General features: G+C 40.0%; 1 protein-coding gene across 3 annotated transcripts in view; it reads right to left on the reverse strand.

The window, feature by feature from the left end:
• Window positions 1–14,661: 14,661 nt before the first annotated feature.
• Window positions 14,662–26,504, reverse strand: part of LOC124138185 (ecdysone-induced protein 78C-like) — a 32,523-nt gene continuing 20,680 nt past the window's right edge. For all 3 annotated transcript variants that reach the window (XM_048386401.1, XM_046504720.2, XM_046504719.2), the window contains 6 exons: window positions 25,366–25,507; window positions 24,201–24,409; window positions 23,601–23,745; window positions 22,560–22,723; window positions 19,718–19,823; window positions 14,662–18,716 (listed from right to left, as the gene is read on the reverse strand). In XM_048386401.1, the coding sequence (XP_048242358.1) occupies window positions 18,448–18,716; window positions 19,718–19,823; window positions 22,560–22,723; window positions 23,601–23,745; window positions 24,201–24,409; window positions 25,366–25,507 (1,035 nt within the window). In that variant the 3' untranslated portion in view covers window positions 14,662–18,447. The remainder of the gene's footprint in view (window positions 18,717–19,717; window positions 19,824–22,559; window positions 22,724–23,600; window positions 23,746–24,200; window positions 24,410–25,365; window positions 25,508–26,504) is intronic.

Below are 26,504 nucleotides of genomic sequence, written 5' to 3' on the forward strand. Positions count from 1 at the left end.
CCCTCTAGTTACATGAAGACGTATTGTGGTAGAGCACCTATCCAATGTACATGACTTTGCATATCGCTCATCTCAATCCATACTGAACCGCAAAAGAAACGTCACTTCACGAAAATAATTCATGTTTCCCATTGAAATATCAATGCATTTTTCGGAAGGACCTCGTTTTTCACAATTGATGTTGACGGGCAAACAGTGACACAAATGTGAATATGGATATAATGGATCACCAAAACGCAGGACCATGGTTCAAAGTTCCGAAAACTTTCCCTGAAAAGCAAAATTCACTTGCGTTTCCAAGCAGTGTCCTGAATGTAAAAAAAAAGTCCGGGGGTCCGGGGGTCCAATCCCATTCACCCTTGGGGGTTACATGCAAGAATATAGGTCTCCAGCAACTTAGCTAGTCGTAAGAGGGGACTTGATAGATCGGGTGGTCAGGCTCGTTGACTTGGTTGATGCACGTCATCGTATCCCAATTGTGTAGATCAATGGGAATCGATGGTGTCAATCACTGGTTTGTCTGATCCGGACTCGATTATTTTCAGACCGACGTCATGCATCTGGTGAGGTAAGGTGAAATTGGGTTTAACGTCGCGTCCAAGATTATTGCACTTATATAGCGACATGCATGCACGTGTGTGTGTGTGGCTGCTTGGACTAGACCGGACTGATGCCGATTTATAGTGCTAGCCCACTGAGATACCATGCCGCAGTTTAACATGAATACCCCACTCAGACACAGTATACTGACTCCGAGCCGACCAGTCCTTGTTTTAGCCCCTTAATGCCGAGCGCCGGACAGGGTAACAACAAATACCATCTTTTAACGTCTTTTTGGTATGAACCCCGGACCTTCCGCTCTCCGGGCGGACGCTCTACCACTAGACCACGGAGGCGGTCCCCATGCATCTGGAATAATGCTAAGTGCGGCGTTGAACAACAAACAAACACAAGCTGGAAACCTTAGTTGAAATAATTGTAGAAACCACATTTTCCAAGGGAAAATTCATGTGTATCGAGTGCGGTGAGGTGAAATGGGCTTTTAACGCAGCGTTCAACATTATTGCACTTATATAACGACACGCATGCGTGTGTGTGGCCGGACTGCTGCCGATTTTATAGTGCTGGCCCACTGAGAAACCATGCCACATGAATACTTAGAGACAGCATACTGACTCCGAGCCGACCATGCAGTTTTAACCTCTTATGCCGAGCGCCAGGCAGGGTAACATGCAGTACCACCTTTAAGCACCATTGGGATGAAACCACCGACCTTCCGCTCTCCCCAGAGGCGGTCGCAGAAGTATTTAACTTGAAATTACCAAGAAGGTACACATGCAAACCTGACCCGTGAAACTCAGGGGTAGAAGAGGTCTTCAGCAACCTATGCTTGCCGTAAAAGGCGACTAACGGGATCGGGTGGTCAGGCTCGCTGACTTGGTTAATGCATGTCATCCATCTCAATTGCGTTGATCGATGCTCATGATGTCAATGACTGAGTTGTCTGATTCAGACTCGGATTATTTACAGACCGCGTATTATTTACAAACCGCGTCATATAGTTGGAATATTGCTGAGTGCGGCGTTAAACAACAAACAAAAACAAACAAACATGCAAACCTGTAGTCCTAACTCCTGCTATTTCCTACATGGTGATAGAGAATATCTTTCCACGCGACCAGTAACAGTCTGCCATTGCAATCTTCGTCTGCATGCCATGGGTTAATGAGAGGTTCAGGTGTGGGCAGTGGTGAGTGACAATATCATTAAACCCAGGCACATCTTTACGCACGGGTATCGTAAAGGTCTGATTTTAATGAGATTGCGGTGAGATCTATTAAGTGTCTTTGGTGGTAATTTATACAGAAATAAAGATTTTTTTCGAAATAAAAAGGGGGGGTTGCGGGGATGCCCCCCCCCCCCCCCCCTTTTTATTTCGAAAAAAATCTTTATTTCTTCTGTACCCCCCTTCTGTATCCGCCCCTGGAGTTAGTAAAGTGTAGGACAAAACACGTCAGAGGATTATTATGAGATTTAAAACCCGAATCCAAGAGATAAAACCGAGGATTTAAATCTCATAAAAAACCGAGGGGAAGTGTTTTATCTAACTTAGAAACCGAAAAAAGAAACTTAAAACAACATCTATCATACATACTTTCCATGAACCTTAAGAAGCGGGGATAAAATATCTGTTGCTGGCGTACTGGTACTTGGAAAAGACATTCTTAAAAGCATAGTGATTTATCACAACGGTACACTCACTAGGCTACAGATACGAAGATTGCATGTTCGATTCGTGGGAATATAAAGAAAACATTCGATATTACGTTACATTATATTGTGTTCAAATGCAAAATAAATTTCTTGCGAGAAACATTCACATGTTACAATATAACGGAAGTTTTATTAATAAAATCCCCGGGATATTATAACACCCCTGTTTATGACATTACCCCCACTTTAGGTTTATGACAGGATTATGGCATCTTTGTGGGTCGGAAGTAAAAAGTGACACAGATCGACTTGAGACTTTTACCATTTTGGTGGGAACCGACAAGCACGTGGGTGAAAGAAGCATGAATAATCTTGGGAGAATCTGGTATTTGACCCATGACATGCGTATTTATGCGTCTTGGAACACTGCCTTCTGTGGGAACAGTGATGTTGAAGAATGTACCAAACATGTATTTAATCGATATACATACACAATCAGCATGGGCTTGTCTTTAGCAAACCATTCACGTGTGCAGACCTCAAGACACTCTACGGCTGCTTTCGCTGGGAGAAATGTGATTCTTTTCTAGTTGTTGTGGGATCACGCAGATACATCACATTTAAACTTCCAACAGTGCAGTCCAGTTGCATCTGGAATGAACCATTTTGAACCCACATTCACTGTTACTTGACATGTATTGCACGGGAGTGGGCTTAACCACTGGTTGCGTTGAGGCGTTCCTCCATCAGTACAATCTTACACCTTTTGCCACCATCTGTCTCTTTGTAGCCAGATCTGAACCCATTCAGACTCTCTTTACAACCAGATCTCCTGAACTCATTTTAGTTCCTTCTCGCATACATGTCCTGAACACATTCAGTCTCTTCACACACCTAAATCTGAACTTATTCAGCCAGATCTCCTGAAATCTTTTCAGTCTCATTACAGTTACACCCAGATCTCCTGATATCTTTACATTCTTGCAAGAGCTATTTCAGTCACTTTACATCCACACAAAATAATTTAACCTGTTTTTGCAATCTTATCTCAGCTTGTTGCAATCCCTTCACAGAAAGATCTCCTGGGTATTTCTTACTTGCATCATGATGACATCCAGAGCCCATTTCACTCTCTGTACAACTCTGGATGCTTTACATTCTCTTTAGAAAGCCATCTCCTGGAAGTAACTTCTTGTTAAAGGGATTTTTATGTTTCTTTTGAAACAAAAAAAACTTAATTGCAAGTGCAAACTGTATGATGTGTTGTTGGGTCACGATGGCAGATCTCTACAAGCTTTACTCATGGAGTCAGATGCTGAAGCCATTTCACACATTGTCCCTATGTAGGGAATCAAACCCAGGCCATCAGAGTGATGAGCCAACGCCTAACCAACAGGCTACCTCTTCGTCCGGTTTTTGTTTGTTGTTTACCGCAGCACTCAGCAATATTCCAGCTATATGACGGCAGTCTGTAAATAATCGAGTCTGGACCAGACAATCCAGTGATTGACATCATGAGCATCGATCCACGCAGTTGGGATATGACATGCATCAACCAAGGCAGCGAGCCTGACCACCTGATCCCGTTAGTTGCCTCTTACAGCAAGCATGGGTTGCTGAAGACCTATTCTACCCAGGATCTTCAGGGTTCCGGTTCAATGAAGAAACAAGAAGACAGTCAGTGATAGAGAAATCTACATTTATTGTAGTAGAACATGGTAAAATGCCCACATTACAAAGAAACATTTTGTAGTTCAAGATAGCACCATATGATGTTTAGCTGACAAACACTACTAGTACTACAAGTAAGACATGGATTTAGCTCACAAACAGTTCCATGGCGCAGCGCCTCTGATCTGCAACAATACTTGATGTGCTATATATATATATATAAGATTTACACACTGAAGTACAGACACCCTACAGTGTAAAAAGTGTACATATTTAATTCTGTGAATTCTAGTATTATATATTTATGCAGGGTAACAATTCCAATTTCATTTTCTTCAAATGAAAGAAAAATATTCAACTTAACAATATCTTATGTGTATATACAACGTTTGTCTTGATTGTATTTGACCATAAAAGTAGTATTATAAAAATGGTTTCAATGATACACTTGAAAATAAACAACTCCTTGCACAACAGATGAATACGCACATGTAATATTCATAAACAAATATCTTTATGCTTAAAACCTCCTTACCTATCACAACAAAGTTCATATTATAGCTGTTTCTGTAGGCAGGGCCTGTTGCACAAAGCGATCTTAGTGCTACGGTTGTCGTAAGTCTATGTTAAAGTATGAGTTGCGATTGTCTTAGCGCAAGATCGCATTGTGGAACTGGCCCAGGTGTAGCCACAGTTTCTTGCAGAAGATGTACACTCATTCCTTCGTCCTTATAGCCCTATCGGAGCATAAGCTTGATATGATGTCCTCGACGAGCACTCTCTGTTCAACCAATCACATCCATACCACAAATGCTCTGTTGCCCAATAAAATACCCCAGCTTAAATTGCATGATACCCTCTTGACGTTTCCAGTACAAACAAATACGTAACACAAATGTGCTACTATGTAACATCTCAATCAATATTACATTCAGAGTGAGTGAGTGAGTTTGGTTTAACGCCGCTTTTAACAGTATTCCAGTTATATCGCGGTGTGTCAGCTTAGTGTGGGAGGAAAGCCAGAAGTGATGCAGGTCCCCGACGTTTACCACTTCGGTGAAACCCACGAGCACGGGTATGGTGCTGACAAACCTAGAAACATAATCGGGGCGAACCAGGATTCAAATCCACAATCATAGGTTTCTGGCGTGCCCAAGGGACGCAACTCTGCACAGCGAATCGCATCGCCTTAGACGACTGGGCCACCCATGGCCCCCTATTACATTCAGATTTCACAATACGGTTTACTATGCAATATTACCTTTTAAACATGCATTTGAGTAACAGACACATACCTTATTACCTTGATTCAAGATGAATAAATGAACATACAATACCATTTAGAAAGTGGTCAAATGTAACAAATGTTACACTGTCTTGGTAAAGTACAGATTCTTGCTGTGTGGGTTCGAATCCCGGACGGGACTCAACCCCGAAAAGATGAAGAACGTTCCCATGCCTCGGGAAGATGATGCACATTGGGTAGGTCTGGTTCTCAACACCAAATATTGGTTTCCATCTACAGTATATAATTATAAAGTCAGGGGCATGTTCAGCAACTCATCATCTCAATGCTGAGCTACCCAAATCATGCTGAGCACTAATCATATTCCATATTTCCTGATGCTGTTCCAATCTGAACTGTCTCTAGAATAAACAAACAGCTTCAGATCTATAGACAGCCACCACAATGGGCAGTGTTCCAAAGGGTTTGGCCAGACTTGGGAGTGAGCGACTTTGTCTAAAACCATATATTTCTGTTATATCACAGCATGTCTGCTTAATGGTTGAGAGTCGTGGTGATGGATGTTTACCCTCTTGGTGTACCAGGTATTATGCAAGAGAGCAAGTACAATAATCTGGATGGACCTGGGATTTGAACACATGACTAGCAGATCCCGGCACGGCGAAGTGACATTGTTGAGTGAGGTGAAGTGAGGTGAGGTGAGTAGAGGTGAGGTGAGTAGAGGTGAGGTGAAATGGGGTCTTGCCACTCTCAAGGTCATTGTACTTATATAGCAACGTCAAGGAAGTAGTGAGTGAGTGAGTTGGGTTTAATGCCGCTTTGGACAGTATTCCAGTTATATCGCGGCATGTCAGCTTAATGTGGGAGAAAAGCCGAAAGTGATGCAAGTCTTAGATATTTACCACTTTGATGAAACCTATGAGGACGGGAATGGTGCTGACAAACCTAGAAACATAAACCAGGATTAAAACCCATGGTTTTGGTTTCTGGCATGCCCAAGGGACACAACTCTGCACAGCAAAGTGCAGCACCTTAGACAACTGGACCGCCCGTGCCCCCATAACCCAAGAAAGGTGGTGAGGTAAGGTGAAATGGGTTTTGTCATGTTCAAGATTATTGCACTTAAATATCCAGGCAGTAGTAAGAGTCAGTCTAGTCAAGAACATAAAGCAAACAAAACATTTCACCTTAAACAGGTCCTAATACCATATCTACCTTGTCACGTAAATTAAGAAATCAAGGAAGACATATAATTTCGAATAATTTTGATGAGATTTCCGGAAAGCAAGCACTCTATCTTGTGGGTCACTCTCTACCCAGATCCTGGCTTAGAGATAATACTGTCATGATCTTACATGTAGAAGGATCTAATATATTCACATAAATTCATAAAACAACTTTTAAAACGTCCTTCATGTTCAGACCAGAATCTTGAGAATCACCCAAATATGGGACATATTATTCAATTCTTGGATCTCACAGATAATAGCATCCTATTATTGATCCCTGCTCAAATCCCAAAGTAGTATCTATCACATCATTTTTATCAACATCAACCTAAAAAATACAACTAAAAAAATCTAAGGATTACCCGATTCTTTCAAATTACATGACATATTAAGCATAAGGCTTAAAAAAAATAATAGTCTTGGTTCTCAGGCACTGCAACATCTTCATTAATTCTGCCGCATGTTTCTTTTGTATTTCCATTTTAATAAAACCCCAAAAGAATCCTAATACTTAAAAACAATGTGATCGAATATAGCACACAGTTACTTCCCTTTACATGCGCACTGCTTTACTGCACATCTCGTGTTATGGTCATGGCAGCAATAGGAGTTTGTATGCTTGTTTATGTAGGGAGGCCTTTCCAAAGTTGATGGTACACAACAGTTTACTTGAACAAGCAACAACAAAACAACACCACCCATCCACACTATATTTTCAAAAGTCATTGCCTGAGAACCAAATCTTATATTTTTTTTAAGCCTAATATGAAAAAATTGGGAGGTCCTTAACTTCTTTCAAGTGGTATATAACGCATAACAATTTCATTTAATAGCTAAAAGCAAAATTATTCCTAAATAATACAAATTATTAAATTACTGTTTCATCATGGTAAGATGCAAGAGGATGAATAAGAACAAAGCTCCATCTCGAACAATCAATAAAACCATGGTTTTCGTCATAGGTAAGGAGCAAGACACTAAAATATTAACTCACTAAAACAGACCCTATTATTACCCCAGTGTAAGTTACAGGATAGAAGTCTTCATACAACGTATGCATGAACAACTATAAAAAGTGTTTATTTTAAAATTATATGCATGAGGTGTATTTCATAAAATATGTAACAGTAAAAGCACAATACTAGAGAGGTAGATCTTAAAGTTGGGATGGAGAATGAATTCTTCACCAATGATAATCCATATTATGTATAGAGTTTGGTACATTAGTTTGAAAACATTTGTCACAACATGGAGGACATACAGGTATAAATGGCATCGTACAGAGGTCTAGTATTTGTTGAATATAGCGTTGTCAAAATATTATGTCAAAATACAGTGTACTGTAAACATTGATTGAATAAGTGGTCTGGAAAATATTATATTTGTTTAACAAACGAAGATGCTTATTACCTAACAACTATGAAGACATTCTTGATAATGTATGAAACAAACAACATACAGACACACAATCAGGTGATCAAATCTCACAAATCATTGTCTCGTTAACAAATGAATGCATATCTTTTCTCATAAATTTAATTTGCTATCATTAAATGATGCATATTTCACATAGCCTAGTACAAATCAAGGGAAGAACAATCACATAGAATAATTCATTACAAATATTAATCCACTCTACATACAGAGCAAATTCCTATTGCTAATATGGAGTATAGAGCAATCATCTTAACTGTGATTTATCGATGTTTAAAATTCATATACATATGATCACACAAGCCATACCCCGTAAGAAATGTCCTAATTTATAATCTCTTACTAATCAGAGTAACATTTGAAACAGACTGAATCACTGCCCATTCACCTCCAGAGGAACAAAATGCCATTTGATGTCTCACACAACATGTAAACGCTGAAGTTGTGTGACACACGTGAAGACGACATAGACAAACACCAATTGCACAATCACAAAGAAACATAGAGGACAACAATCATGAACCATTCAGTTCCTGTACCATACAACGCCTGGACCTCCACCTGGACCTGTCCTAGCTGAGGGAAGTTCATGCCACGCACACTAATGCCCATGTGTTTGTGCGCTCCTCCGGAGTCACTGACAGCAGTGTCCGAAATAACTGCCCGTGGCTAGTAACTTTTCAGTTGGGCTGTATGAAATTTTCCACCTGCCCGACTGTCTGGCACATAATTTGAAGACTATTTACGTATTCACTTTTATTATAACTCCTCGTAGATTCTCAAATACTTGTTTGCATTATTTCAACTGAATCAAGTCGAAAACTGCCCTTGTATTTTGCAGATCTTCAATATTTACAATGTCTGAATGCAGGCAGGTAACTTTGAAGATCGGCACTCAACACATAAGAGTCACTTGCCCAACTGTCTTGTTGGTTTTAAAATTATTTCAAACACTGACTGACAGGCTGTCTATAGACAATAATCTGCAGCCTGAGTATAGAATATTTCTCAGTCCAGTTAGAACAGCCCATGGACACTAAAACCTACTGAAAATGATGCCAAAACACCGCCTAGTAACTTAAACAATGTCTTGGCTGCAGTGACACTGATTATCCACATGTTCAAAATTTCAACTCAATTTGGAAATAAATTTGAATAAAATATTAACTTTTCGTTTCTATTTAAAACAAATTCCTAGAAAGGTATTAAAACTCATGTTCACCAATGTACTTCAGGTTTTCAGTATGATTGAGCTTATCTCAGCTAAATTCCAGTTTCAGTTAGATCTTGGGTAAATAAAACAAAAATATGATTATTTCCAACTGAAATGGACAAATTGCAACTGTGGTAAATATAAAGTAAATAAGTATTCAGGGAGAAAGGAAACAGAGGTAGAGTAATCAAGTGATCACTTTCACATGGAATAATGACAGAAACTTGTGTTATCCTATTGCCGTTCTACAGAGTAGAAATACTACCAGCAATAACGTGCACTTGTGTGATTATAAACCTTCTAATTAAGCAGGAATCATATTTCACGTATTTATTCTTATTTTTGAAATCTTAAAAATGCAAAACACCTACTTCTGATATGTTGTTACCATAGCAACCATGCATATGTCTTCCTGCATCAAATGTGTTTAGCGACAGGTGATTTACAAATATGATTCCAAATGATTTCAGATAATAATGGTGGTAACCATAGTAACAATGAAATGAAAATAAACAAAGACCTGAATAAATTTGACCTGCAGTAACTAATGAGGTAGAATTAGTATTGCTTTCAACATGACAAGGTACGGAGAAAAGTAACCATCTTTTGACGTTACAGAACGATTCATAAAAAAATCATTTCAATTTAAGTTCAGTCTATAAACACCTGGACACGGTATAAAACTTGATTGGTTTGAAACTTTAAAGATAAAAGTAGCAAATTCAAACATAATTCTAAAATCAAACAATAGACTTTTAGTGAATAAAACAGTCATGTTATTATTTGTCTAAAAATAAGGTAAAATATCAATATCAACAAGTTCAAACCCAACAAGTAACATGCATAACTTATTTGAAACACAATTAATATTTCACGGTATTTAACTTAACCTTTCCAAACAATGGGTTATCCATAATAATATGCCAGGATCCTGAACTTATAAAAGGTTATCTGTTCATGTGCAAAATGTATTGACACAACCCTGTCTTGATAGGTTATCCGTTATTCCATTTTAAGAGTGGCCACAAGCCTACTTAATAATAGGTCATCCGTTATTCCATTTTAAGAGTGGCCCCAAGCCTACTTAATAATAGGTTATCAGTTATTCCATACTAAGAGTGGCTACAAGCCTACTTAATAATAGGTTATCAGTTATTCCATACTGAGAGTGGCCACAAGCCTACTTAATAATAGGTCATCCGTTATTCCATACTAAGAGTGGCCACAAGCCTACTTAATAATAGGTTATCAGTTATTCCATACTAAGAGTGGCCACAAGCCTACTTAATAATAGGTTATCAGTTATTCCATACTAAGAGTGGCTACAAGCCTACTTAATAATAGGTCATCCGTTATTCCATACTAAGAGTGGCCTCAAGCCTACTCAATAATAGGTTATCCGTTATTCCATACTAAGAGTGGCCACAAGCCTACTTAATAATAGGTTATACGTTATTCCATACTAAGAGTGGCCACAAGCCTTTCCTTATAATAGGTTATCTGTTATTCCATACTAAGAGTGGCCACAAGCCTTTCCTCATAATAGGTTATCCGTTATTCCATACTAAGAGTGGCCACAAGCCCTTCCTAATAATAGGTTATCCGTTATTCCATACTAAGAGTGGCCACAAGCCTTTCCTAATAATAGGTTATCCGTTATTCCATACTAAGAGTGGCCACAAGCCTTTCCTAATAATAGGTTATCCGTTATTCCATTTTAAGAGTGGCCACAAGCATTTCCTAATAATAGGTTATCCGTTATTCCATACTAAGAGTGGCCACAAGCCTTTCCTCATAATAGGTTATCCGTTATTCCATACTAAGAGTGGCCACAAGCCCTTCCTAATAATAGGTTATCCGTTATTCCATACTAAGAGTGGCCACAAGCCTTTCCTAATAATAGGTTATCCGTTATTCCATTTTAAGAGTGGCCACAAGCATTTCCTAATAATAGGTTATCCGTTATTCCATACGGAGAGTGGCCGCAAGCCTTTCTAAATAATAGGTTATCCGTTATTCCATACTGAGAGTGGCCACAAGCCTTTCCTAATAATAGGTTATCCGTTATTCCATTTTAAGAGTGGCCACAAGCATTTCCTAATAATAGGTTATCCGTTATTCCATACTGAGAGCGGCCGCAAGCCTTTCTAAAGAAATGGTTATCTGTTAATATGTCAATGTAGCCACACTCCTGACCTACTAGGTTGCCAGTTTATCAGTATTAACTCGAGCCACAATCCTGTCCTGAGAATAGGTTATCCGTTACATCTTAATGAGTAGTTACAATAATAATAATAATAATAATAATATTAATCCTTTTTTCATTGGTAGTGTGGCCACATCCTGTCCCTACAGTAGGTTATCAATTTAGTAGTCCTTGTCCTTGGGATGGGCATCTGATATTTTCATAAAGAGCAACCAACTAGGTTAAAATATAGTCCACATCCTTCTACCAAATTAATGGTAAAAATCAAAGGTCAGTTGGAGTAGGTATTGTGAGGCCATCGTGTCGTGTGCATGTGTGTGTATGGTTATCTTAAGGTTTAGGGTTGGTTAATATGAGGTAGATCCGATTAAAAAAAATATACATTAGACGAGTGATTGTAAAATAGCCACAACACTGCAAATTTAAGATGTCAGAAGTTGAGAAAGTAGGTCTTACTCTAACGGTTCCGCTGGATGATTCCTCAGTACCCTGGGCCATTCCCAGAAGAAATCAGCCAGACTAAAACAATTCTGGATTAACCAACCATGGCCACATGGCACTGTCCACTTACTTGAATACAGACATCCAAACCAGTACCAGGGTAATTGTCCACAAAGACTTACCACTACATTCTTCTTTGCTTGGATTAAGGATCCGCTGATATTAAAATTTGAAAATTCAGAAAATCAAATCCAAAAGTTTTTTTTGATATCACCAACATAAAAAGATCGCTTGACAATAAAACTGACAATGAAACGCAGCTGTCAGATTTTAGATCTATAATATTTCTAAGAACCCAAACCAGGTAAGACTTAGTTTTTTATCACCTAAAATCCATATCAAACCTTAGTATAAATAAAATATTCCAGTATAATGCTTTTCTTTTTTTGGACACATTTTTCACGATCAAAATCCGTAAACCCCCAAAAAGTAAAGAAAGACTGGCCTGGGCAGGGTTTCTGGTTTAAACAGGGTCTGGCCCTACATGGTTTCACTGTACAGGATTACACGCGTACAATCGGTATACATGGCATCCTGGCCCCTCCTGGTGCCAGACTGGTCCTAATCTCTGCCTATTTGGATGATCAGCAGTTTTCCATCACAATTAAAGGACCAACTATTTGATGTATTCTGGGGCTGGGATTTTAATAAATAAATAAATTGTTCTATGAAAATAAACATAACCCTGAATAATATTTACCTGCAGTAACTAATGAGGTAGAATTAGTATTGCTTTCAACATGGGATGGATAAAAGTGACATCTTTTGATGTGTGATACTGATGTTCATAGAAAACCTTCAAGGAAATACTTGAGAAATACAATTTTGTCTCAGGTTTCAGAAAAAGGGGGTTGACTGGATATGCTGGATGTTTGGTGAAAAATGTTATGGGGCTCTCAATAATTGTTTGGATGCTCCTTTCAGACCGCTTAATGTACGTGGAAAACCTGAAAAGATGCAGGTCTCAGACGTTTACCACTTTGATGAAACCCAGGGGTATGGTGCTGACAAGCCTAAAAATATAATCTGGGTGAACTGGGATTCAAACCCACGATCAAAGGTTTCGTGCATGCCCAAGGGACACAACTCTGCATGGCGCCCTATGCCACCTGTATGTCTTGGAAGCAGTGACCCCCACTCGATCTGTACCAAACAAAGACCCAAGGCCTCCCAGTATATCAAATGTCGGTCCCTGAACTGCATGAACTACTGCACTCCATCCACAAAGCATAAACTTCCCACAAACTAACACAACACAAACCTTCAAAAGCTCTTCGGGTTGAAACAAGAAGGTCTGATTGTTTTCAATAATGACGCACCAATATTGCCCTTTACAATATTTCAAAAATAGAAAATGTCACAAGATGATACACAAAGACAAGCTACCATTGGATGGTTCACCCATAATGTACATGGGTAGAAATCACATTCATATTTGTCACAATGATATTTAAAATGCATCATGATACAAAAGCAGCTTGAACGACATGGCCTCATATTCCAGATGAAGTCGTACTATAGTGGCTTGCTGTATGAACCTACACCAGCATCACCACAGTTTAGAAGACTCAAGCAGCGTTAGAAACAACAGTCTTAGTCCACTATACCTTATAATAACAAACAGCAAAACCCTAAAACTTGGCAAATTAGTACCAGTCCTTATGATACCTTTACTATTGGGCAGTTGGGTAAGGACTACAGGTTTAGCGCCAGTTTCTAACGCTGCTCAAGTGGGATGGAAGGGCACACTGCTTGAGTGAATGTTTGTCTAAAGCCACTTTGAACAGTATTTCAGTTACGTCACACATGTCAACTAAGTACATGTATGTCCAAAGCCTACAGTAAAGCTGGGCTCAGACATGTCCCATTTGTAAAAACCATGAGCACAGGTAAACCAACAACTTACAACTTAAAAAGAATTCATCATTGTCCATCCCAAAATTGATCCAAGGATTCTAAACTTAGTGCCCATGGCAAGCAAATTGGAAGGAAATAAAATTATTTTGTTCAAATTGGCTCTAAAAAATACACAAACATTTTTCAAAATTCAGAGGTATTTTAACATTGCACCTCAGTGCGATACTGTAAAACTAAGCATTAATGCCTCTTCCATGTTATTGCCGCTGTTGTCAGTGATATACAAATTACCTCCACAAACCATATATTAAAATGAATTGGAAAAATCATAATCCCAATTTGGGAAGTTTTACTGACACTTCCTGCAGATGCAGGGCCTATAGGCCTTTGAGAAGGTCAAGATAAATCCCTTAACAATAAACATGATAAATTAACAACTAATTTTGTACCTTGTCATAATACAAATAATAAAAATGAACACAATAATTAAACATTCCCTGTACCAGAAAATAACAAATCACTGGTCAATCTGGTACACGGCAATGCCAGTGTTGCCACGGTCACATCGATCTGGAGTATGAGGCCGGATCATTTATGCTTATTTATAGTCTCCAGTAAAGATGATGTTTTATCCTGATTGTTGTGGTTTGGTCTTGCAGACCCGACAACCTGTGAAATACTTGTCCAGAAAATGCTGCTGTTTTCGTCCCTGAGATCAAAGAATGTACCAGCAGGCTGAAGCCTTGGTTGGACTCTACTAGTGGTGACCCAACTGTCAACGAGAGACGTATGTACAACATGGGGGTGTAATGAGTGACGAGGCTGGACTTGTACGGACATCACCACAGAAAATAAAACCAGTGCACTTATTCTGTTTCATGGATGAACCTGCCTGTAGTCTTGCAGAATTTAAAATATGTTTTGTAGTAGTAGTAGTAGTAGTAATAATAATAATAATATCACTTGAAAGTATGCTTAATTATAATAATAAAAATAATATCACTTAAAATAATAGTAATAATTTCACTTGAAAGTATGCTTAATAATAAGAATAACAATAATAATAACACTTGAAATAATAATAATAATAATAATAATAATAATAATAATAATTTCACCTGAAAGTATGCTCATATAAAAAAAACCTATGCCTTGGTAACTCTGTAAAGATGTTTTAGATACAATATAGGAAACAAAAACAAGCTGTATAACGCATTTGCAAAACAACATAAATTTTAGGTTTTAAACTTTACAATCAACAAGCTGAAGCTTGCCCTTGTAGCATGTTGTAGTTGGCCATTTGTTTTGACTCTGCATCGTCATCCATGAATCCATGAAACAAGACCGTGCAGCCACGACTGTAGGATGTGCAACAAATGCAAGGGAGGGCGATACGATACGTATTGCACTGCAAGGGTCATGATGCCATACATATCAAAACACCAATGTTGAAGATGGGAGCAATACTGCATCTTGTGAGTTCTCTATGTACCATATCATTCTATTGCAATATGATACGGTCTTGTTGTATTCATACATGGCACCAGAAACTTCAACCCTCCGAAACAATGCTTAACAATGCTTAAAGTGAACAGACCTCGGAATACAAGCCACATCCTGACTTCACAAATCTTTACACCCCTATACCCATACACACTAGTTACAAAGCAGCTCTGGACATTATGACTTTCATCTACACAACATTGAATTCTTTTATATAAATCTAGAACTGAAAATACAGTTTCAAAATAAGAACTCCACACATTCTCAAATACACCAAACACATTGTGAGATCAGTTCTTATCAAATTATACTGTTTCCCCCTGTTTTGGGCCCGAAGTGAGGATTCATGTTCCGAAGTGATGACCGATGCCGTCCCAAAGTGCATGTCAATATGTGGACCAGCATGACACAAACATGTCAACACAAACATGAAGTGGTCCATCACTGAATCCTCGTATCTACAGTGGGGTTTACACTCTCATCTAGAATGTCACTCTCCTCCTGCAATAGCAGAATTCAAATTCTAAACCTACAAATTCTCATGCAAATGTCTGAGGACGATATAGTCATCCTAAATATTTGAGAACTATTAAGCATCAGAACATCCTCACTTCAATGGCAGAATGGATTCAGAAATAGTATCATTATCTGCTATAATGTTATCAGGAAAAACATATCAGACAAGAGTTTGTGGGTGTTGTAAATGTGTATCAATCAATCCATGGTGTTGCTGTTCAACTTCTTATTATATATCATCAGGACACACAAACACAAACTGACACGCTGAATCCCACAACAGCCCATATCACAAACAGATTCAGATTATGTGAGAAATATCATTCAGGTATTATGATGCCTTGAACAAACTGTTCATATCATTTTCAAGTTTCAGCTTTCTGAGCCTTATGGAACTTTTTTCAAAAACATGAGATCTTCTGAATATCTCAAAAGGAGACCAAAAGATAATGACATGAGCTCAACTGGCTAATATGTTCTTGGGACCTGAAAGTTCACTCAGACTAAACAAATAACAGACAGTAACATGACTTTTGAACCCTTAGAGCTAGCTATACTTGATGTGATGACATTGATGTGATGAAAAGCCATCCACAGTCTCACATGCTGGAGTCACAGCTTGTACACCAGTATAGTTGTTGTATTGAGTACAACACCAGTGTCAGACTGTATTTAGTACAACACCAGTCAGACTGTGTATTGAGTACAACACCAGTGTCAGACTGTATTTAGTACAACACCAGTCAGACTGTGTATTGAGTACAACACCAGTCAGACTGTGTATTGCGTACAACACCAGTGTCAGACTGTGTATTGAGTACACCAGTCAGACTGTATTGGGTACAACACCAGTCAGACTGTGTATTGAGTACAACACCAGTCAGGCTGTGTATTGAGTACACCAGTCAGACTGTATTTAGTACAACACCAGTCAGACTGTGTATTGAGTACAACACCAGTCAGACTGTGTATTGCGTACAACACCAGTCAGACTATGTATTGAGTACAACACCAGTCAGACTGTATTGAGTACAACACCAGTCAGACTATGTATTGAGTACAACACCAGTCAGACTGTATTGAGTACAACACCAGTCAGACTGTATTGAGTACAACACCAGTCAGACTGTATAGAGTACAACACCAGTCAGACTGTATTGAGTACAACACCAGTCAGACTGTATTGAGTACAACACCAGTCAGACTGTGTATTGAGTACAACACCAGTCAGACTGTATTGAGTACAACACCAGTGTCAGGCTGTATTGAGTACAACACCAATCAGAATGTGTATTGAGTACAACACCAGTCAGACTGTATTTAGTACAACACCAGTGTCAGGCTGTATTGAGTACAACACCAGTCAGGCTGTGTATTGAGTACAATACCAGTGTCAGACTGTGTATTGAGTACAACACCAGTGTCAGGCTGTATTGAGTACAACACCAGTCAGACTGTGTATTGAGTACAACACCAGTGTCAGACTGTGTATTGAGTACAACACCAGTGTCAGGCTGTATTGAGTACAACACCAGTCAGACTGTGTATTGAGTACAACATCAGTCAGACTGTGTATTGAGTACAACACCAGTCAGACTGTATTGTGTACAACACCAGTCAGACTATGTATTGAGTACAACACCAGCGTCAGACTGTGTATTGAGTACACCAGTCAGACTGTATTGGGTACAACACCAGTCAGACTGTGTATTGAGTACAACACCAGTCAGGCTGTGTATTGAGTACAACACCAGTCAGACTGTATTGAGTACAACACCAGTCAGACTGTGTATTGAGTACAACACCAAGCAGGTGTACAACATAAGAAGTAACCTGAGAATCATGAAAATATTGGCACAAATGAATTATGCTTGGTAGAGACAAATTTGGGTCACCACTTTCAAGAACACTAATCCTGAAATTTCTTAAATATTATTGGTCATTGCGTTTATGATTATTTCATGCTTGTGCCTGAATATTATGTAGGCTTACGGAGAGGAGCGCCCTTTCCAATAGCTGAAACACTGTGGATTAAGCACCAGTGACTTTGGCATTGACTCGGACAAAATAGCTCAGAATTGTCTTTGTCTCCTTATAATGACCCAAAACATACTGAATGTGAAGAAGCCTATCTCAGGTTCTTTAACACCATCAAACAAAGCCAGTTCACACATGTTCACATGGAATCTTTACAGCAGCATACAAATACTGTTGGCAACGTGGTATTATACCATCACTTGGCTCCTGATCAAGTTGTCTCCCTTCCCTTGAGAGTTGTCTCCCTTTCCTTGAGAGCTGTCTCCCATTTTGTGTGCCAAACTGCAAACAAGATTAGCAGCATTGATATGCGGACTTTAACAATAGCCCATTTTCACAACAAAATGGGGGAAAAACCAGAAAGAAACATTTCTTTTGTCTTCTTTCGATGTAACAAAGTTTGAAAAGGCAGTAACTGGGTTTAAAGATAATTCCATACAGGACTCCCTTCAACCAACTTCAAGGATGTTGACACAAGCCACCACAGGCCAAGGAATTCTTCTTCAACTATCAGGAATCTTCTTTCACAAAATCTTCATCCACAGTACCACCAAACCTGGCTCAGACAAAGACCTCTTTGAACATAACTGTGACACCTTTATCCAAATGCCAGTGATGAATGAAAACACACAGAATAATCTCCCCTTCCACTCACAGCGGTACAGATACTAATCCCAAGCTACATCACCCTCACAATTACTCCAGCACTCTACAATCAGTGTAGCAGTCACTTTTGTATGAAGTCTCCAATCATGGGCCCAAATAAGCTGGAGTTATCCCCCCTTGAACACTGGAGTTATCTCCCTTGGCACTTTGTCTCCTAAGGAGCCACATCTTCCTCTGCCTTTGGTATATCATAAATCTCCGAAAACAATGGTGGTAGGGCCACATGTTCCCAGTGTCCTCGGTACCACTTCAGTGTTTCCTGGTGTTTTGACCCGAGGGTTCTCAGTTCAGGCAATTTCATTATGATGGAGGCGAACAGATTCTCTTCTGTGGAATGGTTCCGGCTAACCTGAAGTTTTAAAGCTTCTATCAAATTGTCCTGAATTTTTTCAACAGATTTGGAATCAGACAGGCCTTGTCGATCTGAAAGAAACACAGAATATCAAGATGAGAATGTGAAACATTAGCTAGATGCAGTTACTAGCTCATCGTAATCACAATTTGATACTTCTGACTGTTGGGGTCATATCCGTCAATCACTTGACATACTGGCACACCAGTGGCCTATCCTTAACCATTAGGCATTTATCTTTCACAAAAAATAAAGTGATGATGGAAAATCCAAATCCTGGCACACGTTTTCACACACATCTTAAAACTACTCTCATTCTATGTTACAGACGTGGTGGGGACTTGTTTCTAAAAGTTTTCTGAACTAGTTGAGATCAAGAAACTACAAGATTATACCTCAGGGTTTTACACAATGCACAAATACAAAGAACGGACTCAGAAAAAAACATACAGCGTCCCAAGGTTTGCACAAGCATATTCATTGTACCTACAGCACACAAAGAGCAGTGACTGGTGTCTGTTATTTCCTCCATCAATCATAACCACTGTACACATGACCATTGATTCATTCCAGGCTCTTAAGTAATTATGTAAATGTAAAGTACACCATTTCAATACAGGAAAATCCTGCAAGGACCCTTAAAATTTATTAATAGGGGTCCCCACTTCTGTAAGTCAAGGTGAGGTGAGGTGAAATGGGGTTAACGTCGCGTCCAAGATTATTGCACTTATATAGCGACGTGCATGTACGTGTGTGTGTTTCTATGGCTGCTTGTACTAGTCCGGACTGATGCCAATTTATAGTGCTAGCTCACTGAGATACCATGCCGCAGTTTAACATGAATACCCCACTCAGACACAGTATACTGACTCCAAGCCGACCAGTCCTTGTTTTAGCCCTTTAATGCCGAGCGCCAGACAGGGTAACAACAAGTACCATCTTTTAACGTCTTTTGGTATGACGTGGCCGGGGATCGTCGGGCGGACACTCTACCACCAGACCACGGAGGCGGTGTAAGTCAAGGTAAAACCCTGTTACTTGTATGATAATAGGGTAGAAGTAACTGCCGTACCAGCTGAACTTAACACAATGCCTGTGAAGAGGCCCACTTCTGTATCATTGAGGTTTAGGACATTAAAGCTGGCAGCCACATCAAACATGGACGACACAAATTCAGGCTGAAAAAGAGCAGAATAAACAAGATTACAATTGATACATAAAAACAAAGCAAAGTAAGTTCTGTGTGACAAAATGTAGGGTACGGATCAACACTATTGAGAGAGTCACCAGGTTCACACTAAAACATTTATTTGTTTCTGTTGTTTAACGCTGCCTTCAGCAGTATTCTAGCTATATAACAGTGACTCTAAATAGTCAAGTCTGGACCAGTGATTGACGTCATGAGCAATGAACCATACCATTGGGGTTCAGTGACACACAATCTGTCAACTAAGTCACCGAGTCTGACCACCCGATCTAACTGATCGCCTCTTAACACTTTCAACACCGTAGGCCGGTATACCGGTCAAGAAGCATCGAGTCCCCAGACAAAACGTTCAGAATAACACGATTTAACAAAAATCTTTCGTCAACTTCTGAAATTTATCAAACACGAGCCTGGTATCACAGCTGTAATTTGATTGGCTGCCTTAGGTCACGTGCTCAAAATTGACCAATCACGAACCTTGTAGCAGATTTCGGCAAAAAAGTGTCATAAGAAACCAATTTTATTCCAATGAAATCGCTTGATATAACAACGAAAAAAATAAGGCGATGTTACGAGCGTGTAGATGGAGGAATAAGCTTTCCAGCGATGTGTCATATGCCAGTCATCGACGAACGTGTTATTCATAAGAAGCCTCGAAAACGGGGGTATTTCTTCATGTTACTGAGCGGACAGCCGCTGTTATCGGGAAATGGGTGATGACAGATACTATTTATAATTCTTCTTAAAATGATTTTCCAATTACATAAACAATGAAAATAAAACAGAAATAGGTAAGTGGATTTAATGAAATCTTATATTTGCCGAAAATCGTCTAGTTTTCGTTTCCTTGGTCCTTAATCTGGACGTTAACAACGTGTTAGCTTATAATTTTTATTTACAACGAAGTTAATAAAGTTGTAAATGCATTTTCTTAAATAATGTGAAAAACATAACTTTCATATGTATAAACCATAGGATCAGACCTTTCAAATGGTGTATAACATGTAGTAGCAAAGATATTTTACATGCAGATATTTTCTTTGATAAATGTTGGCTTCATCTATCACACAAAAGTCTCTGGGAACTCGCTGTCACAGCAGTAAACACTTCTGGTTGGCTGGTGTTGAAAGAGTTAAGAACAGCATAAGTTGCTGGGGACCTATTCTAACCCGGATACCCACAACCAACATAGGTTGCTGAGGACCTTTTCTAACCCAGATACCCACGACCAGCATAGGTTGTGGGGGACCTTTTCTAACCCGGATACCCACGACCAGAATAGGTTGCTGGGGACCTATTCTAACCAAGAATACCAACAACCAGCACGGGTTGCTGGGGACCTATTCTAACCAAGAATACCCGAAACCAGCACAGGTTGCTGGGGACCTATTCTAACTCAGAATACCCACAATCAGAATAGGTTGCTGGGGACCTTTTCTAACCCAGAATACCCACACCAGCATGGGTTGCTGGGGACCTATTCTAACCCAGATACCCACGACCAGAATAGGTTGTGGGGGACCTTTTCTAACCCGGATACCCACGACCAGAATAGGTTGCTGGGGACCTATTCTAACCAAGAATACCCACGACCAGCATAGGTTGCTGGGGACCTATTCTAACCCAGATACCCACGACCAGCATAGGTTGTGGGGGACCTTTTCTAACCCGGATACCCACGACCAGCATAGGTTGCTGGGGACCTATTCTAACACAGATACCCACGACCAGCATAGGTTGCTGGGGACCTATTCTAACCCAGATACCCACGACCAGCATAGGTTGTGGGGGACCTTTTCTAACCCGGATACCCACGACCAGCATAGGTTGCTGGGGACCTATTCTAACACAGATACCCACGACCAGCATAGGTTGCTGGGGACCTATTCTAACCCAGATACCCACGACCAGCATAGGTTGTGGGGGACCTTTTCTAACCCAGATACCCACGACCAGCATAGATTGCTGGGGACCCAGCATAGATTGCTGGGGACCTATTCTAACCCGGATACCCACGACCAGAATAGGTTGCTGGGGACCTATTCTAACCTGGAATACCCACTGCACCAAGGGAATAGATAATTACATCTAATGTCTTGAGGTATTTGGATGGACTGGGTTCCTATCTTAACCATGTAAACAGCACCCTCTTCACGTTGTTTATATTGATGACATAGTAGGTAGTCTTTTTTATCCATACTACTCATCTTGCAAACTGAAGTCTGCATTATTGAATGAAGAGTGAGTGATGGAGTTGGGTTTAACGCCGCTTTTAAGTATTCCAGTTATATCACGGCGTGTCAGCTTAATGTGGGAGGAAAGCCCAAAGTGATGCATGTCTCAGACGTTTACCACTTCGGGGAAACCCACGAGCACGCTGACAAACCTAGAAGCAGAATCGGGACGAACCGGGATTCGAACCCACAATCATAGGTTTCTGGTGTGCCCAAGGGACGCAACTCTGCACAGCGAATCGCGGCGCCTTAGACGACTGGGCCACCCGTGCCCCCTGAATGAAGAAGTACCTTTTAAACAGTACAAATACATATAATTTGGGCCCCAATACATATTGCAATATGGAGGCAATACAAGTCTCTGTATTGGGATATGTTGCAAGACGATTTATGTGTCAACACCACATTCCACTCGCGCTACAAAACCAGAGACACGTCGCGAATGTGCAAATACGGTTGCACTGGTCACTTACAGAGTACACAACATCTAGTTCATCTTTGGGTATAATACTCCCATCCTCAAACGTCACAGAGTTCTCTTCCTTGTTGAACATACGAGCCATGCGAGTGAGCCAGATCTCAAAGAAACCCGTCTTGATTAATATCAGCTGGTCATCTTGGGACAGCTCAGAGAAACCTGGAGAGAGGAACATAATGTGATCAGTAACAGTTGGAACAACAACAACTACAACAACAACAACAACAAAACAACAAAAATATGCCTATTTAAAAAAACGCTATGACTTGGACAGTTTGGAGTCCATTTATAATGCGCCATACCACTCAAGTCAATGATTTTAATTCTCAGCTCCCTGGGGAGTATACTGCTCAAAATGGTGAGCAACAGTACACAAGACACTGTCTGCACAATCTTAGACAGCTCTACAAAGCTGAGAAAAAAGATAGTATTGAATATAGACTCAACCCGCACCCACAAAGGTAACTTACAACACTCTGTATTGGTGAGTGAGTGAGTACGGTTTTACGCTGCTTTGAGCAATATTTCAGCAATATGACGGAGGGGAGACCAGAAATGGGCTTCACTCTCTGTATAAGTATGAATTAGTCTCTCTCTAAGCTAACTAAACCTGTCATGTCATGCTCTTTAACTGTTTTCAGTAGTAAATTACTGTATTCGACGTAATAAGCGCCCCACTCTAATAAGCGCCCACGGCGATATTTGCTAATATATTGAGTAGTGAACAATCCCAATTAGCACCCCTTCGGATTGATCAATGAACACAACTTATTTATTCACATATAATACGCACTCGTGTGTTATATGCACCCTTAATTATAGGCAATTAAATTCTGGAAAAATATATCTGTCGTATATAAACATTTCAGGCTGTCAGCATAAACCACGAAATTTACAATCTTTCAACTGTGTTCTTTTTCACCAAAATAATATTCTAATAAAAGCCCCTATTTCTAATTTTGAGAGCGCCCTGGGCGCTTATTACGTTTGGATTTCTCCAGCTTCTTTAAGAAAACTCAACTGAATATGGACTTACCTGGCACTCTCTTAGCGAACTCTACGACACTCTGTATTGAGGGAGTTATGAGTGTGGAGAGGTGCTGCCACATGAGGAGTCTCTGGGCCTCCAGCTCTTCCGCTGTAAACTGAACTGGTTGCTCTGGTATCTTAATCTGCTGCATCTGTTAAGCAAACAGCTCAGGTTAGTGACGACCACAGATTACACTCCACAAAGTGTCACACATGTACTGATTTATAAAACTGAATTCTTATCTTTAAAACACTAACTTTTCAGTCGAGAGATGCTCTTAACCGAAAAAGCACAAAAAATTTCAGTTTACTTTATGATTGAGCTTCATACAGTTATCACTTAATGACGAAAACAGTGAAATAGTTCAATTCATTTGGTAATTCAAATCAAATTCAGACATTGAATGAATGGTGAGAGAGACATAGATCCTATGCTTGACTGTGATTAATTACGCCGCTTTACATCCCGGCAGGCGACACCTGAAATGGGCTTCACACATTGCACCCATGCATCTTTAGCATGACGAGCTAACCCTTTAACCACAAGGCTACCCTACCGAACCACCTAAACCCGAGTCACTATGACAACAGAAGCAGTGGAACTGACCAGGGTCGCTGGCTTCCTCTGAATGACCTTGATCTTGTCCTCGGTGAGGCCGCAGTGTGTGTGGTGGGCCTGGGAGATGCTGAGGATCACGTCGTAGATGGCCAACTGTTTGTTCTCCAGGGCTGTCTGGTCCTGACTGGAGTCAGTCGAGCTCACACGCTGGTCATCCTGGCTCTTGGAGCGCTTCGGGACGCGGCCATATCGCACAGCTGAAAGTAGGCATTAACCAAGTATATTCTGGCTCTTGGAGCGCTTCGGGACGCAGCCATATCGCACAGCTGAAAGTAGGCAATAACCAAGTTTATTCTGGCTGATACTGGTGAATTAATCTTTGGTCCCATGGAGATTCTGAGGAAGAATATAGGTCCCCAGGATCGAGCGATAAGGCCCAGTAACTTTGTTGATGCTTGTTGTGTCGATCAATGCATGATGGATCAATAGATTGTATGGTCCTGACTCGATTATTTACAGGCTGACGTCATATAGCCAAAATACATATGCGATGCTAAACAACATACAACCCACACCAAACAAATTAATCTTTGAAAGATTAGTCAATATCTTTTTGAACAGATGAAGTGAAAGATCCCATTATCGAATAGCCGAGTGGTCAACAGTTCCATAAGAACTAACATCAACACTGACTGAGTTAGGCCATGCTGTATGAATGAAGTTTGTGAGGACTTAATCCGACCAGTAACCAGTAGATTCTGACAGCAAAGGGACACAACTCTGGACTGTGGGTGGCATTTACTAGGTCCATAGCTGAATAATTTCAGCAATTACTGGAATCATTAACAAAATATTTCAGTTCCATAAACTCCATTATTAGTTATGTTTTCAGACATTGTTTGTTTGTTGTTTAACGCCGCACTCAGCAATATTCCAGCTATATGACAGAGGTCTGTAAATAATAGAGTCTGGACAACCAAACCAGTGATTGACATCATGAGCATTGATAAAAAATAATTGGAATACAATGACATGCATCGACCAAGTCAGCGAGCCTGACACCCGAGATCCCTATAGTTGCCTTTCACGACAAGCATAGTTGCCTGTTACGGCAAGCATGGGTTGCTGAAGACCTATTCTTCAAGTATCTTCAAGGTATTTCAGGCATTGATAACAGATCCTATTGAAAGAAATGAGTAATTCCGGTACTTACAGTCCCGAGACATTCCCACAGCCAGACATTTCTTGAATCGGCAATACTGACAGCGGTTGCGATTGAGTCGAATAACCATGCATTTTCCGTCCCGTAAACAACGGTACTCAATCTGCTTCTGTATACTTCTGCGAAAGAAGCCCTGAAAAAAGCAGAAAAGAAAACAAAACATAAATCTCTTTAAGAACATTTCAATTCAATGATGGAATACTTAAAACAGCGTTAGAAATTGGCACTAGTCCTATAGTCCTTGCCAAACTGCCCAATAGTTATGGTATTATGAGGACTAGTAGAAATTTGCCCTTTTTAAGTGTTTTGCTATATGTTATCATTATAAGGACTAGTGGTCTAAAACTGTTAGTTTCTAATGCTGTTAAACAATGAAATCTAACAAGTATTTGTCACAGAGTGACGAAATATCCCCCGCCTGTACACCATAGTACCAAATATGAAGACAATCCAGCGATTAGTTCTTGAGATATTGTGGCAACACCGTTTTCCAACTCAAAAAACAGATTTGCCTGCTGTGACCTTGAAAATGGGGATAGGTCACCAAATCTGACAGGTGTATGCGGTGTCTGTATATACACTATAGTTCCAAATATGAAGACAATCCAGCGATTAGTTCTTGAGATATCGCGGCAACACCGTTTTCTAACTCCAAAAGCAGATTTGCCTGCTGTGACCTTGACAATGGGGTCAAGGTCACCAAAACCGACTGGTGTCTGCGGTGTCTGTATATACACCATAGTTCCAAATATGAAGACAATCCAGTGTTTAGTTCTTGAGATATCGCGGCAACACCGTTTTCCAACTCCAAAAGCAGATTTGCCTGCTGTGACCTTTAAAATGGGATCAAGGTCACCAAAACCGACTGGTGTCTGCGGAGTCTGTATATACACCATAGTTCCAAATATGAAGACAATCCAGTGTTTAGTTCTTGAGATATCGCGGCAACACCGTTTTCCAACTCTAAAAGCAGATTTGTCTGCTGTGACCTTGAAAATGGGATGTCACCAAAACCGACTGGTGTCTGCGGAGTCTGTATATACACCATAGTTCCAAATATGAAGACAATCCAGTGTTTAGTTCTTGAGATATCGCGGCAACACCGTTTTCCAACTCTAAAAGCAGATTTG

This window comes from Haliotis rufescens, unplaced genomic scaffold (assembly GCF_023055435.1).
Source record: "Haliotis rufescens isolate VD_foot unplaced genomic scaffold, xgHalRufe1.0.p SCAF_6, whole genome shotgun sequence".
NCBI classification, from domain to species: Eukaryota; Metazoa; Mollusca; class Gastropoda; order Lepetellida; family Haliotidae; genus Haliotis; species Haliotis rufescens.